The sequence below is a fragment of the Pteropus alecto genome, unplaced genomic scaffold, assembly GCF_000325575.1.
Source record: "Pteropus alecto unplaced genomic scaffold, ASM32557v1 scaffold195, whole genome shotgun sequence".
In the NCBI taxonomy this organism is placed as follows: Eukaryota; Metazoa; Chordata; class Mammalia; order Chiroptera; family Pteropodidae; genus Pteropus; species Pteropus alecto.
In genome coordinates this window covers 9,296,172-9,315,124 of record NW_006438073.1, presented here as the reverse complement: position 1 = coordinate 9,315,124, position 18,953 = coordinate 9,296,172, and the positions used below count along the sequence as shown (strand labels likewise).

The 18,953-nt window shown below is 51.1% G+C and overlaps 1 protein-coding gene across 1 annotated transcript in view; it reads left to right on the top strand.

The window, feature by feature from the left end:
- Positions 1–16,861: 16,861 nt before the first annotated feature.
- Positions 16,862–18,953, top strand: part of RNASET2 (ribonuclease T2) — a gene marked incomplete at its 3' end in the record, with an annotated part of 16,141 nt that continues 14,049 nt past the window's right edge. Inside the window, exons 1-2 of the mRNA XM_015591871.2 lie at positions 16,862–17,085; positions 18,866–18,926. Coding sequence (XP_015447357.1) covers positions 16,997–17,085; positions 18,866–18,926 — 150 coding nt within the window. The remainder of the gene's footprint in view (positions 17,086–18,865; positions 18,927–18,953) is intronic.

Here is an 18,953-nt window from a genome sequence, read left to right as displayed (position 1 = left end):
CCACCTGGGGGTTGGGGGCGGGGTGCCGGGCCCCTCGGCGACGCCGCACCTGTTGCAACGCTATTAAAATTACGTTGCCTACGGAAGTGAACTTGGTGCTTCCTTCCAGGCCTTGTCCAGTTTCCCCACTTCCCTACTAGTGTTTCTCGGGGTCCCCTCCCAAATACATTGTTTACACTCGACCCTTGCCTCCGGCTCTGCTTCCGGGGCACTCAAACCAAGACAGTTACCCCAGACTTGCTCGTGTGAAGCAGACCCTAGGATGGGGCTCGGACTCCTGACCACCCAGGTGGCAAAAAGGACCCGCTGCTGGTGTAAGTGGCGTGGCGGTGACCCTGATATAGCGCGGTGGCTTTGCTGTTAGGACAAAGTGGGAGGGGACCCACATGGAAGGGGGCACTGACTGGTGCACTCTCTAGTCTGTTAAGATGGGGGGGGCCGAAGAAGTTTTTTTTTTTTTTTTAATGCTAGAAAAGCGCTGAAGAAAGAATGACGGGTTCAAGCCAGCGGTCTATCCACCTGGGGTGTGGTGCAGAAGCCGTTGTTGCGAGCCAGACACGCACCGGTAGCTTGAAATCCACTAAGGTAGAAAACCCTGGAGATTGACAAATACTATAAATTACGGCTTTTTATTTTTAAAGAGAGCCAGTCGTTTAACATTTGCTATCACACCCGTGCCTTCAGGAAGCTTCCTGAATCTGAGGACTTATACCGTTCGCTAAGCCCCAAAGCCTGTAGACCTTCCCAAGCCCCAGCCCTCTCCGTTGTGAAGTATTAACCCACCTCATGGAGTTTTTGTATTGCGAAAGGCTGTTGGAAATCCCAGCTGTTTTCGGAGAACAGGAAAGGACCCCTTAAGAAGTTGGGTTTTGAGATCAGCCTGAAGGAGGAGAGTGATGACATGCGAATGTGGCAGAAGGAAGGTCATCCCAAACGCGAGGTGCACGTGCAGGCGAGAAGGGCTGGGAAGGTGGCCCACGAGGCCGGGCATGGGTCTGATCTGTAGGAATTAGGACTCCAAGAGAAAATGGGAACCAGTGGATCCGGAAAAAACGGGGAGGAGACCGTGGAATAGGACTTCAGGTGGGGGAGCCCATGTTATGGGGGCGGGGGGAGAAAACGGAACAGAAACCAAAGTTGGTGTCAGTAGCAGAAGCAGAGTCAGGGGCAGCTGGCCTCACGCAGGTGACGATGGGTTACTTGGGGAAGAGTTTCAGGTGTCAGCGGAATCCCCAGGTTTGCATATCCAGAGGAGAGTTTGAAATCCATTTGTTCGGCACGTTGGATTGAACTCTGATCTGTTAGGTGGTGAGGACCAGGACCCAGTTCCTGCAGGCCAGGAGCTGGCAGTCTCAGGGACCCCAGACCAATGACAGGTCTGGACACCTGGGTGAAGTCTCTGGAAGGGGGACAGGAGCAGCTTGTCGGCCAAGAAGGGAGATGGATGGCTTCGTGGAGGAGACGACACTTAATATGAGACACGAACACAGTTCCAATGGGAGGTTTCCTGATGCCTGAAAGAGAAGGGGGCATTCCAGAATCGAACAGACCAGAACGCCAAGGCCAAGGCCAAGGGGCACAGGGCAATGTGCTCTGTGCAAGAACCGCAAGTGGGGTGCCCGGCAGGACACAGGAAGTAGCCAGATGACCAAGGGCTTCAGCCACCAATAAAATGAGTTTGACTTTTATCTCGAAAGTGTGAAATAGCGTACTAAATAAACAGTTTTTTAAAAGGAATGTGACATTTGCTCATTTGGGTTTTAGAAGCATCCAGAAGCAACGAGGGATGGGTTAAGTTGGATGTAGTGACTCTAGAGGCAACGAAACTAGTCCAGGAACCAGGGGAGCAATAAGACGGGCCAGGACTCTACTCAAAAAGAAGGCTAATCATTTAGGAGGCGTTCTAACCCAAATTCGCTGTGTAAGTTCCATTATTTCATTGGATATCGAGGAGAAATATCTCATTAACTTCTTGCTATGTGGAATAGCTCAAAATTCCTTGAATCTGTTGCTACATGCCATGTCATAAAAGAAGTAATAAAATCACATTATTCTACATTTTTAAAAAAGGAGTGTGGTTTTCTAAAAGTCAGGCAGAGATTGCAACATATTTCTTTTGCGAAGCTGTTATTACCCAGCATGGCAGTGTGTGTTCAGAGCGTCCTCCACCAAGAGCTGCCATCCATGCCACTGAGCCACGATTGCAGCCCCACACATGAAAGCATTAAACTTTAGCTGCGTGAGAACCGTGGACGTTGTAGATGATGATGATGATGATGGTGGTGGTGGTAAGGGTGGCGATGATAGTGATTTTGAAGGTAGTGATGGTGGTGATATTGGTCGTGGTGGTGATGGTGGCGGTGATAATGGCGGTGGTAATCATGTGATGTTGATGGTGGTGTTGGTGATGATGATGGCGGTGGTGTTGGTGATGATGATGGTGGTGGTGATCATGTGTGGGTAATGATGGTGGTGGTGGTGATGATGGTGGTGGTGGTGGTGGTGGTGATGGTGGTGATGGTGGTGATGGTGGTGGTGATGGTGATGATAGTGATTTTGAGTCGGCTGGGACTCAGCTATATCTAAGTTCGAAAATTACTCGAAAGAAAATGATCGAATGAAGGAGGTAAAGAATGGGAGAGAGGAAAGGTGACTCTACCCTCCGGAAGACACGTTCGTTGCCACCAGGGGGCAGTGTGCACCAGGACAACCGGGGCCTTTTCATCGTTACTGTCAATGGCTTGAAGATGTGACGGAAGTGGACAGCTGATGCGGTCAGCTAAAGGACTCTGCACTTAACTGGCACCCTCACATCAGCCGTTTCTCAACGCTGAGAACGATGTGAAAGCAGTTTCCTGCCCCTCCTCTTCCCCGGTCCTACTCTCTTAGCTTTACAATCCGTAGCCCTCGCTATGAATTTAATTGTCTTGTTGCTAAGTGCACGTCTGCACATAACTGGTTGTTGCAGAAGCCGTAGCTGTCAGTCAATGGTACATTCGAGCCTTGCAAATGCACAGCCTCAGTGCTTCAGAAGCGTGTACCACTCATACTTGAAGAATGGGGGGTTTTACAAGGACTTCGAATAGCTGTGCTACTTGGAGCCATTTAACCCACTACCTAAGTGTCTTTAACATTCAAGCTCAGACTTGGCCAGTATATCAGGGCTAAGATAAATTAATTAAAACCGTTAGATTCTTGTACTATTTTAATTGCAAAGCGGATGCTTTAAACCCTAATTGTAGGCTGAGAAATTCAGCTTTAAATTACTTAAATTACATAAAATTGGTATCAACCTTAAGGTACAGAGAACTCGATTTTTCTGTGCTGTCTGTTTGTCGAGGCGACTATCCTAAGATCCACTCAAACATCTGAGCAAGCCGGACTAAAATAGGAGGGAGGGCTACGACAGAGGCTAAGAGTGAAACACTTAGAGATTTTCTACTTGTCATCCGGTTCCTCTTGCAAAAACCTTTGCCTGTGCGATATGCACACACACGCACATGCACACACGCACACACAGGACATGCACACACCGCGTGTGTGGGTGCTCACACACACGCACCGATGCACACATGCACACACAGTACGTGCACACACCGCGTGTGTGGGTGCTCACAGACACGCACCGATGCACACACGCACACACAGCACGTGCACACACCGCGTGTGTGGGTTCTCACACACGCACCGATGCACACACTCACACACAGCACGTGCACACACCGCGTGTGTGGGTTCTCACACACACGCACCGATGCACACACGCGCACACAGCACGTGCACACACCGCGTGTGTGGGTGCTCATTGAAAAATATCGTCTCCAAACAATGACACCGTCATCATCCCACCAACACAGCCCTGTCTTACTCTGTGCTGGGTGTCCCTTTAGGGGAAATAAGTAAGAAAGCAAAAGGCCTCTTTCCTAAAAGGGCTGTGCCCCGCTGAGACAAACACTTGTAAATCGTCTGTGAGCAATACACAGGTGCAGCAATGCGTCCATGTGACAGTGGAGGTGTGGATAAGTGCCACACGGGGAAGCCCTGGTGGGTCAGGAGGCAGGCAGTGGGGACACGTGGCCGAGTGCCCGTACTGCGGCCTCCGTGGGAAGAACCCGGTGAGGCAGCGGCGGCAAGGTTAGGACGAGGTTTGAACGCCGCCAGCGGGCTCTGGGGCACTGGGGCACTGGCCGGGGCTGCCCCTGGGCGTCTGGGCCCCGCCCTTGTTGAGCAGGGCAGGGAGCTAGCGGAGAGCCACGGAGGAGGCGGTAGGCCTGTGGGCTCCGGCCGGCTGCTTTGCACGTGAAAGGCACGATCTAAGGTGAGTTTCCATTCTCTCTAGCCCTGGGAGGCGCGGGTAGAGGTCAGAGCATCCGAAAGGAGACAAAAGACGCGTTCACACAGGGGTGTGGATGGACTGGAAGAGGAAAGGCCCAGAGCAGTGCGACAGGGACGGGCCTGGAGCGTAACCTCAGCGAGTCTCGAGGGGCGTCACCTACCCTCCCCTACCACGGGCCGCTTTCAAATGCAGCCGGATTCTCCCTGCGCCAATCTGCAGCTGGAGTCTGTTTCTCTTTCTGTGGCGTCAGGCCCTGGCGACCACTTCCACCAGCGGAGCAGAGAGAAGGAACCCCACGTGACTTCCGAGTGGGCCGGGGAGGGGCCTGCAGCTTTCATCTGGCACTCTGTGGGCACTGATCCCACGGGACCCCTCCTGGTCGCCGGCCACGCTGTGGTGAACCCAAGCACGTGGAGGGGACACGGGAAGAGGCTCTGGCCAGCAGTCCTGGCCGGGCCATCCTGCAGCCACCCCGGCCCGGGTGCACAGCTTGGCCGGGCATCCTCCAGCCCCGGCCATGTGAGCCAATCGAAGCCCACTGAGCCTCTCTTCCCAGGAGGGGCCCCGGGTGCTGTGGAACAAGGACAGCTCTGGCCCGGGCCCTTCTACCCCACAAAATCCCTGTTGGCTCCTGCCGCAAAGTGCGAGCGGTTTCTTCTGCAGCAAAGGGACAGGGACATGAGCCTAGGGAGGAGAGCACGGAGCCCAGGGCGTTTCTCAGAGAGCTGACAGTGCGTGCGTGCCTGACACAGTGCAGGTGTGACTGACGCAGTGCAGGTGTGACTGACGCAGTGCAGGTGGCAGTGGGGGCCAGCCGCCTGGCAGGGTCTAGACTCACAGATTTGGGCTTAGGGCAACGGTGCTGCTTGTCACTGAGACAGTCTGACTTACAACCTGCTTTCACCCAGCACTTTTCCATGCACGACATCATTGACTCAGTCACAGATATGTGAGTGCCACAGGGCGCCTGCAACCAAGGGGACCACACCCAGGACTAAGTCCCGTGCTCCAGAAGCCCAGGCTAGTAAGTGGGGGCAAAGCCGGGTCCAGAGGTGGACCTTTTCCACCCCCACACTGCTCACTTTCGGCTTTGCATACAATTCAGTGCGGCATACGTGGATTAATATTTAATAACAGTAACTACTTAGTATTTGCACACAGGGACGCCTGGAGCGGAGGAAGCATGAGCAGGTGCTCAGGGCCAGCCTCTGGCTTCCGCTGCACGAGCCCCTGAACCCGCCCCAAGAAGCAGTTCCTCTCCCCAAGGCCTCTGTGAATGAACCGCCAAACCCGTTTGCAGCTAGATCCAACTTATCACCCCTAGGGTCAAGGGCTTGCTCCCTAGAGCCACTTTCAAAGTCTCCTGTCCACCGAGGCGCCCTCGGGTTTTCTCAGGTAAGCTGGTTGCCGGCCTGCAGTGCGCGCCTCTGCCAGGCAGGAAGCGAGCGGTCTTCGATCCAAAGCTTCTCCTAACACAGGCTCCTCGCTTCCGGGCTCCCCTCACGTGCTTTCTGTCATCGACACTTCCAAGGGACGGGATCCGGATCCCAACTGCCATGGTAAATGTCGCCGTTAGCAGTAATGGAACTTGGGTGGGTCACAGCCTACGGAGCACGACCACGAGAGTGACGTGCCAACTCAGCAAAGGACATGCGTGCGTGGGCGCGAAGACCGTTCATGGAGTCACACCGCCTCTGCCGCTCTCAGCAAGAGAGACCTCTTAATAAAATTAATAAACAGCTTCATAAATAAATTACAAAGCTAACGAAATAAAACTGTGTGCGCCCTTAGCTGGGGAAGCAAAACCTGTTCCAGCCGGGGCTATGCACCTCCGGGCCACGCTCCACCCTGGAGGCTCCGGGCGAGAATCTGCTCCTTGACTTTTCCAGCTCACGGACTCCTCCTCCATCTGGGAAGCCAGGGACGGCGGCCTGGGGCCTTGCCATGGGGCGTCTCTCCCTCTGCTGTCGATGTAGTTCCCCCTCAATGTCCCTAATAATCACATCAGCGAACGTCCCTTTTGCCATGTAAGGTAACATATTCCCAGGTTGGGGGGAGCGGGGTAGGACGTGGATGTCTTTGGGGACCTTTACTCTGCCTACTACACAGGGATGAAAGCCGGATCGAGCTCCAGATAGAGCCGTGGCTCCCAGGCATGCAGAGTTCGTTGATCCAGTGTCATGCTATACACGGCAGCTGATCTTTTATACATTTTAGAGTTTTTATACAGCATCTAAAAGACTATTCAAATACTCTTCCCCTTTCCAACTACATGTCTGAGTGGGGTTGAATTTTCTTTATAGACTTTAACCAAGCAACCTATAGCAACGGCCTGAATACAGAAGCAAATATTTTCTTCCATTAAAGCGGACATTTAGGAGATTTGCAAAAATGTAAAAATTATGTCTCTCTTTCCGCTAAATTGTTTTTGTTTTGGAAGATATACGAATTTTTATTAAAAAATATGTTATTTATGGTAATGGGTTTCCCCTCATGTTAAACTTAATTAACACATGTTTTAAATGTCCTCAGTTTTCATTTCAAATAGGGTAAATATTATTAAATATAACACATATAAACAAAAGTTCTTTGGAGTCCCCAATAAGTTCAAGGGAATAAGGTGTCCTGAGACCAAGGCGTCTGAGGGCCGCTGTCACCGAGAACAGAGTAACCATTGGCCGGGCCCGTCAAACGATGGCCCAGGGGACACGGGAAGGACCTGCGATCACCCTCTTGCATTATTTCCAATTTTTAGTTAACATTTCTTAAGTACTTTCTAGAACCACTGTCGCCTGGAGGGAGAAAAGTCTTGGGGGACTCTGGACACTGGGCTTACCCCTCGAGGAACTATCTTCTTCAACTCAAGCCGAGCTTCTCAAGGCCTCCCCCCTCCTCTGGGAAATGGGTACACACCCCCGCTTTGTCACCTTCCGTGTTGTTAGAGACTAAATAAGATCATTACAGTAACGTCTTTTCTAATCCAGAAATCGCTGTGTAAATGTATTATATTATTATTATTTTAGCAGATATAGGGGGGACCTCTGTAGACAAATTGCTTTCAGCCCAATGGATGAAGCGAGGCTAACACGATAAATTGGCAAGTGCCTATTAAATGCCTACCCTGGTCACAGCAGAGCCGTGGCCTGCAAGAATTATAAGGCACGGCTCTGTCCTGAGTTTATAATTTCGTGTTAGTGCTGACGCCAATACGCAAGGGGGTATTGTCACCGGCTTTAGACGGCAAGAGAAAGTTCAGGTAAGGAACTAGAGGGATTAGGTGAAAGGGGCAAATTTCAAGAAAAACAAGAAATGTGAGTTGTGCTTTGATAAATATAGTATAAGGTTGTTTTTTTTTATTGAGCTATGATTGACATGTAACATCATATGAGTTTCAGGTGTACAACATAATGATTCGATATTTGTGTATACAGTATAGCTGACCCTCGCACAATGTGGGGGTTCGGGTTCCCTAACAGTCAAAATCTGCACATAACCTCTGACTCCTCCAAACCTGAACTACTAACAGCCTACCGCTAACCGGAAGCCTTACGTCTGACATAAGCAGTCGATTAACTCATCGCTGTGTGTTCTATGTATTATATACTGTATTTGTACAACACAGTAAACTAGAGAAAATATTGTCAAGAAAAACATAAGGAAGAGGAAACAGGTTTACAGTATTTGTTGAAAAACCTGCATAGAAGTGGCCCACACAGTTCGAACCGTGTTGTTTAAGGGTCAGCCGGACTGCGAAACGGTCACCACGATCCGTCTGTTAACGCCTATCCACACAGAGTCACATGGTCTTTTCTCGTGATGAGAACTTCCTAGACCTACTTCCTTAGCAGTTTCCAAATGTGCCACCCAGTACCGTCGCCACGATGCAGGTTTCGATGGCGCGCAGGAGGGGCGGCAGCTCCCGGGGTGGCTGAGATGACACCTATTCCCTCCACTGGGACAGCGGGAGGCTGACTGGGAGAAGCTGGGTCTGGGAGCCCCGCCCGCGTGCCCAGAGGCCCTTTCATTCCAGGCACTTCCAGGCTCCCCTCCTGGGCTGGGCTGGCAGGAAGCAGCCTTCCCTCCCTTCCCCAGGACCCAGTCCTCCCCCTGCTGTGTTTGATGTTCAAGCAGCATGTCAGTATTAACGATGAGTCAAAGGACGCCCACAACAGACTTCTTAAGGGAAGATGAAAGCCAAATTATGCTGCAGTCCTGTTTAAGCCGGTTAAGGCACGTTGGGAGTCAGTAGTATTAATAAGGGGCAGGTGAAACACTCCGTGTTTAATCGGCTTCCCAGGCCAGAATCGGCCCCGGGGGAAAGGGTAGATTACTGTGAAGACTGCCTCTGTTTTGAAGAAGGAGCAAGATAGTATTTAGACTAAATAGAGTCCCCTTTTTAATCTGTGGCCAATTAAATGCTTGGAAAGAGATTAAAGGGAGATGCGAAGATATGTCAAAATAATAACACTAAATAAGAAAGCTCTGTCATCCTAAATTCGATATGTCGGTACGAACCCATGACGTATTTTCTTTAAGACAAACAAAAAACAAAGAAATGGACAAACAAAACGTATTTCCTAGCTCCGTCCGCTGCAGGAAGCAGGGCCTAACTAACTCCACAGCCATAACTGCCAGGCCTGTGGTCTCCAAATGCAAATTTCCACTAAGGGAAACCAGGGTTCTTTGAACAAAATAAGGCAGGAGTAGGTAGCAACATGTGTATTAACTGGCATGGAATTTGGGGCCAACGTGTTATAATACAAAAAGGGACATTTTTTAATTATAAAAGTGAAATTTGCAAAATTTATATTTCTTTACAAAAGAAAATCTGAAGCTAGAGCACCAATCACCCCCCAAAATACACAGACATGCTGGACTACGCAGGGTACGTCACAGGCGGTGCTGTGTGTTTCCTGTGGCATCGGCTCAGGAGAGGTCATGTCTGGTCATCTCTCCATGATGTCAACCTTGACCACAGCTTCAGGGGACATTGGACTGATCTGTCCATGTAAATTCCCCTCTCGGCTTTTCCGCTGATGGTTTGGCTTCTTTTGGTGATTGTCACACAGATTCGTTATTTTTTTCCTGGAGGAGGGAGGCTACGAAGTGGTAATATTGTAATACTATTATTCCTTCTTCGTTGTTTGTTTGGTTTTTTTTTAGCTGGAATTGTAGAACGAGAGCTGTCCCTCATCAATGATTTGAATGACCTGAAATGCATTTCATATAGGAAGGGAAGAATAAATGAGTGATTCTTACTCTTGATTCACAAGTTTTCAGACTAATGAGTGGGTTCCCTTGCAGTCTCTAAAGGTGACCAAAGGGAAATTTATAAAATTTAGAAAATGTGCATAATTTATATAATTTTATGGGATTTTTTCCCAGGGGGTTATCATTAAGCATTCATGGATTTTAACGTATTCAGTGTATTTCAACCCACTGCAATTATTATTTCTCTTGATTCTCAAAAATCATTCCATTTTTCTAACAGGAGCCCAATTTCCTTCTGAGCCCGTTAGGGCCTTTCCACACCCTCTCCCCTCTCCCCCAACCCCCACACACAGCGAACGAACACTTCCTCACGGCCTGCTGGCTGGTTCCCTCACAGCGAGCACTCCCAGTCACGGGAGAGGAAGCTGGAGGTGGCCGCCTGACCTCAGAAGACACACAGCACCTCTCTCTGCCATCTGCCCGGAAGGGTCCCTGCGCCGGAAAGAATGCCATGGCCACTTTGGGAAAACATGAAGTGCCACAGTATTACAGTGAGGTGTTCATTCGCCCTTCCATTTTAAACACTTAAAGACAGGGGAAGAAAAGGGAAAGTGAGAAAATAGCATTCGTGGTGGTTGGCTCTGGGTGCGTGGTGGTGGTGGTGGTGAGGGGGCGGGCACCCCAAGAAAGGAAGTGGGCCCCGGCAAGGAAAACTGGACCCGGAACCGAGGGGCGACGCCGGACGAGGTCCACAGCTCCCCATTTGCTTTGGGGGAAGAGGGAGCCTGTTCCCGTTCGAAAGAGTTGAGATTTTGAAACATCGACTTTCAAACGCTTCTATAGAAGGAATAGTTATGATGGGACTTACATCCGCAGCCAGCGCCACGTCCTCTCCGCAGGCCACCTCCTGCATAGCCTGCGGGGTCCCTCTGCCCAGCTCACTCAGCGGGTCTTCCTAGGAAGAAGGTCGGGGTCGGTGGAAGGAACCCGCCTGCCAGGCACTCTCCTAGGGCTCACGGCTGCACCTCAAAACCTCACATGAACTTGTCCAAGGCCACACAGCTGGAAATGAAGACAGCGCTGGTGCCAGTCATGGCTGGCTTTGGCGTCAGCGCTCTTTCCACCATGTCTGGACATTGTTGTTGTTGTCACGATGATGACGATGATGATGATGTATTTATAGCAGCTCCTAAAAACTATCGGTCAAGAACAAGTATTTATTGAATATCTACTGCATTAACTGTCAATGTAATATTCGACTATTGGAACAGAGTGTTTGTCTAAAGAAAAGCAGCTCAGCTGTGTAGTAAAATCTCGGACGTCTACTTATTTTTTTTTAAGAGAAATAATTTTTGGAAACGGTCCAAATAAACATCTTTTCCTGATACCACGTAGGAGTGTGTGAGTGCGGGGCATGCACACATGTGTATGCGTGAGCGAGTAAACTCATTTTTTTTCTTTTCCTTTTTCAGAGTCTTTTATGATAGGAGTCAGAAATAGCAAAAGTAATTAGACTTTTTAGGTACAAATTTGGAGATGATTCCTTGGCCTTGGCCTTGAGGTCTAAGATTTGTCATCAAAGAAGAAAGGTAACACATCCCTGTATTTCAGAGTGTCATGCTGTTTGATTTGATTTAGCCCCACTCTCTGTCCCTGTGGTTCCACCTATTAGAGTGACATTTCAAGAAAAATCGTACTGTGAGAAACGCTGGAGTGGCTTTCTTTGTTCCTTTCCCGTCCCTGTTTTGTCAAAGCCATAGCTCAGAAGAAACCAGTTTCACCAAATTGGTACCAGGGCAGCCTGGCCGATGTGTCCCAACTTTCTCAGTATAAAAATAACTTAGACTGTAAAGGAGTGGCAAAGGGAAGGGTCCTGAAAGCATGACAAAGCTATTGAGCATCCTACACGGATGCAGCCGAGACGGGGCACAAAGTCACTCCTCTCACGCCTTTAACCCCCAAGCTCTATAAGTGAAACCCCAACTCCAAGCTCGGGCCGGAGGTAGACTCTTCAGAATTCCCAGCAGGACCCCCTGGCTGTCCTTCCCTCCCAGGGGAGCGTCCAGACATCCTGCAATAAGAGACGAAGCAGCGCTGAGCCCTAGACGTGCACCAGGCACATTGGGCTCACACTTAGCCACAGCTGACATTTTCCCTTTCAATCATCATGACGCGCCGGGAGAGAATATTGCTTCTACTCCACAAATGGGGGAACCCGGGCGTAGAAAAGCCAGTTAGCTTACAAGGGTCGCCCAGGTAACAGGTGAGAGAACCTGAGTGCAGGCTCCTCGCTGTGTGCCCTCGGCTCTCCAGCCGGATGACCTGACCAGAGCCTGTGTCCCCCTGAGCCTCCTCTGGCCAGGACAGGGCTGTGTGTTTGAAGACACCCAGTGAATGTGAGCCTCGAACGCAATCAGAAGTCTGTTTCCTAGAGAACAAATACAAATATTGAGGAATGCAATGTTTTAAAACGTTGCACTCTGACATTTGGCCCAGTCAGCTGCTCTACAACTGAGTGCTCAGTGTTTATTAGTTTGCATCTGAAACACTCCCCACCAGCAGACGCTGCTCCCACACTCGGGGCTGTGCAGTCAGTCAGTGCTTCTGCTGTGCTTTCTGTTACTCTGCACCTCTAGGAAAAGCACAGCCACCCCACCCAGAACATACGCGTCCCCAACGTTTGCACTGTGACTGCAATGTCCCTACCTAGGAGAAGAGTATATTTTCTACTCCACTAATGCCAGACATGACTATTTTCTACTCCATGATGACTATGTGACTTGTCTGGGCCAAAAGTATTCAGGTGGAAGACAAGATGTCAGAGCCCAAGTGTTCAGAGCCAGTGTGGGCTCTGCCACTGCTCGCTCATTACAGTGGCGGGTGTAATTTCTGTTCCTTCAGCCCACAGTGAGAAGGACCACTGCACCATGTGAGCCAGTAAAATCACCCTCAGGTTCCTCCCCACCTCCTGCATGCTGGAGCCATCTTTGCTGGTCCCCGTGACAGCTGGCCAGCTTCCAGAGCCTGCCTTTATTTATTTATTTGTTTGTTCGTTTGTTTGTTTTTTTCTTTATTTATTTTTCAGAGCCTTATCTGCAACCTCAGTGGTGCCCTCCTGCCTCCTCCTCCCTCCCTTCAGTCTTGCACGAATACTTATTGAATGCCCACTCCGCATGGGGATCTGTTTAGGATCTTGCTAGGTGGACAGCATTGATAAAGCTGACAGCCCAAGTCCACATCCAGGTTTGGGGGGATGACAACATCCAATCTGGAGTCCCCTCTCTAGGAGCTGGAATGCAAAATCATCAATGCAAAATGTGGTACAGGGCCTTGGAGAGTCCATGCGAGTGCGGGACCTGAGCGGAATCCTCATCAACCTCATGGTCAGTGCACCTCCTGGGGGTGGGGAGGGGGCGTGGAGAGCAAGGAACACGGAAATAGGTGAAACTCTCAGGCGACGAAGAGAGCTGTCAACAAAAGTTCACTGCCACCAGTCTAATGTCAACAAAGGTCTCTAATCTGACATGGGGAAAGACGAAAAACTCTGTTACGGTACACAGTGTTCAAACCAGGAAACCACAGCCTCCGGAGGAAACCAAAAGCGAGCTCAGCAGAGACAACCAGGACGCTGCTTTACTTAAAGTGTCTCCCCTGTTTCCTGATTGGCCCATTTTTATGCAAATGAGAAATCCAAATTTGCACAGTCTGATTGGTTAAAATAGCACTGTCCTGATTGGTCGGCTTCACATAGTCATCATGGAGCTACTCTGATCGGTCAGTATAGATGCAAATGAGAATATAGGTGTGCGGTTTCCATTGGACAAGGCAGGTCTTAGCCCATTGGTCGAAATCCGATACCAGGCGCTCCTTCCTGATAGCTCAGCTGGCAGCAGAACAGTGCAGGAGGCTGACGGTTCAGTCTGTAGCTTTTCTCTGAGATGCAGCATTCCTGAGAGGCCTCTGTCGGCAATGGCTGCTGACTGTAGTTATAAATCTGTGCCCAGTTAACCACGAGGAGTCCTCCTTGGCAAATAGAGTCCCTGAGGTCCGTAGATAGAGCTTTGCTGAAAGTAAACGAGGTGATGCATGAAGAAGTGGTGGTGGCTCCTATAGATAAAAAGGGAAGTGTGCACAAGTTTAGAGACAAAAAGTAACCTCAGGAGATTTGATCGTAAATTCCTAACTGGGCAGGCCATGCTCCAGGCCTATGACTTCTTTAGTACAAGAAAAGGTTTAAGTCGGTCCTGACTATTGTTCTCACCATCTGGGCTAACAAACACTCCTTTGAAATGCCAGAGGTAATCCTCTTTTCCAGACCTCCAGAAGGTATAACCGTCCTAGAGGGCGCACAAAACCTTAGCTGTCCCGTAATCCAATTCCTGTCCGTGCTTTCTCCCACCTTTATTCAGTCTTCGTTACGTCCCCTCCTTGATTTCAAAGGTGTAAAAGAAACTGTCACTCTGCCGAGAATTTGAGATCTTGCTTCCTGGTGATGCCATCAGTTTGGCTCAAATAAACTCTTAAAAAATTTTCTACATGTTTGGATGTGTTTTACGTCAACATTCCTTTAAGTTGGGCAATGGAAATGTTGAGTTTTATCTGAGCCACATGATCCTGGACCTACCTTTTGTGTTCCTAAAACAGCTCACTGTAAGGAACTCCTTCCTGTAACACCCCTGGATGCCCCTTGTTTACCTAGGACAAGACCAGACGTAGACCCTCCAAATTCCCATCCTTCACTTCAGAAATGACTAGCTGGACTGCTTGTGCCCACCGATCAGCTGAAACACAGTGCTTGTTAAACGAACTGGCTAAGCTCTCCTTCCTCCAGGCCCTGAACTTTGACCCAGGCTCACCCAGAGCCTACAGGCGGCCCCTCCAGAGCAGAGGCCAGCCTCAGGTAAACATTCTGATCTCCTCTCCTAGGAAGATGCCCTCTCACGCATCTCCCATACCCAGTCTTCCTAACTTTACTTATTTCTACAAAGAAACCCCTTTTTGCATAACCCTTGAGAAGCCTGTAGATCTTAAGGTCAGAGGGTTCTTCCACACAAGTGACCCTTTCTCCCCACAGAGATGCTCTTGACTAAAGTCTCCCCTGAATAAGTCAGGATCTGTTTTTTATTTGGTAGGGGTCAGGAAAAGCTTCCTGGAGGAGGTGATATATAAACAGATGGACTGTGATTTAAGGAAGAAATAGAATTATGGGATTATGGGAGGTAGTTTTGTTTTAAGAAACGGATGTTTTTAGCCTAAAAAGAAAAGAGAAGGAAGAGCACAGAATCGTGGGGTGCGCCTGAGTCATTAAGACAAGGGTGTTAAAGAGACCAAAAAGAGACAAGTAGTTGGAGAAATGGGGAGGCGAGAAGGACACAATGCTACAAAAGCGGGGGGAGCAGTTGATGCATTCTGTCCACAGATGCTGTTTTATTGAGCACCTACTGTGTGCCATCCACTGTGCCAGGCAGTGGGGACTCCGTGGTGAGCAAAGCATACCTGGGTCTTGCCTTGTAGTCTAGAGAGAGATAGGTATTTACAAAACAATGCGGATGTAAGAAACATCCAAACCTTGAGAGAATTTTTTGAGTCAAAACTGACAACATTGCAGGGAAGCAAGATCTCAAATGCTCCCGAGAACGACAATTTTGCAGTTGCTTTTATGTATTTGGAATTAAGGAGGGGACGTAGGGAAAATTACAAGAAGATGGGAGAAAGCCAGGTGGGTTTGGATTATAGGATAGTTTGCAAGATTATGTGCTTCTCTGAGGGTGGTTGCCTTGGAGGGGGTCTGGAAAAGAGGATCATTGGCATTTTAAAGATGTGTCAACCTAGGTGGCAAGAAAGATACACAAGGCTGGCTTAAACCTTCTACTAACGAAGTTGTTGGTCTGGGGCGGGACTGCCTACTGTGACCTGCTCAGGTAGGAATTTACGATCAGATCACCCTGCGAGGTCACTTTCAGTTTGAGTTATTCCAACATCTCTTTTTCGACCACAATAATCACATACACATTTTATTTCAAACAGTGGTGAGTGCTATGTGGGCATGATCCAGGAGTAGTAGGTATGAACTGCGCATCTGATATTTAGACAGTCCTGGGTGGCAGAGGCCCCTGAGGAAGCCATATTTTTTTACTTACAAGGTAGATAAGAACTGATATTAACTAGGTTGGGGATGTGTGTGGGGGTGGGGGATGGCGGCGGAAGTGGGATGTCTCATTTGAGAAATGGCTGAGGAACTGAAAGGGCCAGTGTTTCGTCAGGGAGCCTGTGGGATGGGTGTGCACTTCCTGTCCTGCATCCAAAGATTGATTACAAGACCCTGCACGTTTGTTTTTCCAGGAGACTGACCTAATCAGATCCTAATTTTAGAGCCACCTCTGGGTCTCAGCTGGAAGAGCAAAGATCATCAAGGTGGCAGAAAGCCCAGGGGACCCAGCATTCTTTGCAGTCAGGAGGACCTTGGCAATCTCTGAGGGCACAGTGTCTGAGGCCAGGGAAGGAGGAAGGTGGACCGTAAAGGCCTGAGCAGCAGGTGACAAAGACACGGGGTGTTGTCTTTCAGGATTGGCCTCCCTCCCTACACCCCAGCTTTGATGGAGGGCGCCTCCCTGCTCCTTAGGCCCAAGGCCATTTTGCTGGTTGTTGGCAGGTTTGCTCCATAGCCTCACTTTTCCGTTTGATTGTTCTCAAAGAAGGCTGATGGCCCTGGGAGCGGGGGCAGCCTCGGTCCAGCCGTTCTCTCCAGGGTCTGTTAAGTGCTGCACACAGTCGAGACCACGTGAATGGAGCCCAGCCCAACAGATTAAGTGGGATTAGTGCAGGGGTGCCCTCTGTGGCACTGGAACTGAACGAACGTGTCCTCGATGGAGACCAAAGGCTGCTGCGCTAACAGGCCCCGCAGCAGGGAGGCCAGGGACACACGCGCCACGCGGCCTGCCGGGGTCCGTCAAGATAACAGCCTGGCCCTAAGAAAGCAGACTTCACCGCCGCAACGCGGGGAGCAGGGCCGGGGACACCGAGGACGTCAGATGAGGTGGTTCTAAAGTTGACCTCGCGGCCGGGGACTGGAGCCGGGAAGGGCCAGTTGAAAGGAAAGCCTGTTCCAGGGAACCAATGGGAACGAGGACAGAGCGGGGAGGGGCGTGTCCTCCGGGCTGGGGGCGTGCCCGCCAGCGGGGCGTCCGGCGTCGGGGGCGTGTCCGGGCTGGGGGCGTGCCCGCCGGCGGGGCGTCGGGGGCGTGTCCGGGCGGGGGCGTGTCTGGAACCCCTCGTGGGCGGGGCTCCGGGTGCTGCTCCTCCGTCCCCGGGTCCGGAGCAGAGGCGGGCCTAAGTTAACGTCCCTTTTCAGGGACAGGCGGGGCCTGGCGCCGGACAGTCTGGCCTCGCGTGGTTTGGACGCCGAGCCTCCGCGCCCCTGCCGTGTTCGTTGTCGCAGACTGCGGCGCGATGGAGCCTGCAGCGGCTCGCCGCGCCCTCCTGTGCTCCGTCTGCCTGGCGCTGTGGTGCCTGCGCTGCGCGCACGGGCTCCGGAGCAGGTGAGCCACCTGCGCGTCGGCGCGCGTCCCTCTGGCCCTCCGCGGGGCGCCCCGGTGTCCTGCGGGGCCCGGGGCGCGGGCCGGAGTACCTGGCCGGGGCGGGGTCGCGGCCCGCAGGACCTGCACAGGGTCCCAGGGAAGTGTCGGTGACCTGTGTGCCCGTGCGCGCTCTTCCACCCTCCCAGCGGCGGCTGCCGCACACGCTTAGTTCGGATTGCAGCAAACTTCGTGAAATGGTGGTGGCACCGCTGTTCTGCGTGTCGCAGCTGACGAATGAGGGGAGGGGAGGGGTTATAAAGAGGCCCTGTTGGGGAGGATCCTCACTTTACTTTGCAGGAAACCAAAATTGGAGTACCAGATGTGATTTTTCCTTCTATTTTATTTGGGTAATGATCACACTAACAGAAGGATTTCATACCTATGCAGTAGGTGTGGGAAAAGGTGGGTTTTAACTTTTTATTGAAAGTTTTGGTTAAACCATTACCGCTTTACCACATACTTTAAAAAGTAACGTTATATTTCAGTTTTCCCAGAAAGCATGCTTTCTCAGGAAGAGCTGCACTCATTAGCTCGTTTTCGCCATCAGGTTAGCAGTGTCGCTGGACAGGGGTGTGGCCTGTGCGGCCCTGGTTGATAGGAACCGCTTTTCAGAGCCGGTTGTGCGGCCTCCAGCGATCTCGGTGCTGCAGTTTGCTGCTCCCTGCGGCAGAAATAAAAGCGGCACCTCCTCTAGAGCAAAGGCAGGCGAGGTCGGTTTCAGTGCCAGGTGTGCCCAGGCCCCACCTGGCCAAGTCATCACTAGTGTTCTCTAAAGGCCTAGGCTGGGATGTGTAGTCCCCCCCATAACCCGTGCACCCGATGTAACTGGACAAGCACCCCTCGTGGAACACAGAGTTCATCCAGACCCTTAGAGGGCTGCCCAGGCCAGCGGGTGCTGGCCAAGTGCAGGCCGGGCTAAGAACGTGGCGACTGGCCTGGCTTCTGCCCAGTGGGCCTGTCCTTACGGCACCTGCAGCTTCACTGCTTTGGGGGTGCTTCTCCGCATTAGCGCTCATCACTCTCTCGCTGGGATTGTAGGTGGAGATTATGTTGCAGACACATCCCGAGTCTCACGGCAAACTGATGGTCTTGTCTCATGGACGTTGCCTGAGCTTCCAGCCTCAGTTTTCATCCGTGTAAAATAAGATTTTTGCACCCAGGGGGAGGCAAAAGCTTCCCATACTCCCCCCAGCTCTAATTCTCATGCTGCGGTTCATCTCTCTCTTTTTCATTCCAAGCACTTGCATCGTCTCAGACTTAAAATCACAGTGTCAAAGCATGTAAACCACATGCTTTACACTTACTCGGCAGCACTCACCTGTTTGCAAGGCGAGTGTGTGAGGACTTACTTGTTTCCCTGGTGGAGCGCTCCTTCCCAGGCACCGCGAGTGGGGCGTCTGCCCGCGACCGTTCCCCGCTGCCGTGTTTCCATCCGCAGCCTGAGGACTCCTGCAGTGGCCTTTTCTGCCTCGTTGGGCTGCTGAGCTGGCCGAGGGCTTGGTGTGTCCTGCTGAGAGTTCCCAGTGTGACACAGCTCCCAGCCCCCGGTCTTAGCATCTAGACGGCAGCAGGGGTCCGAAGGAGCCCCCGGGGATGAAACTGCCCGGTTCTGCAGACAGGGGACGCCCGCAGCAGGCACTCAGTGTTGCTGGAGTGAATGGCAGCGTGAGCAGATGGATGGGTGGATTTTTCTGTTACTTTGAAAGAGCTCTTGAAAAACGAGTTCCTTGTCTTTTAACAGTGGCAATCATGAGTGGGAAAAACTGATTATGGTTCAGCACTGGCCTGCCACCGTGTGCAAGGTGAGTCTTTCGGCCTCAGCTGGCCCC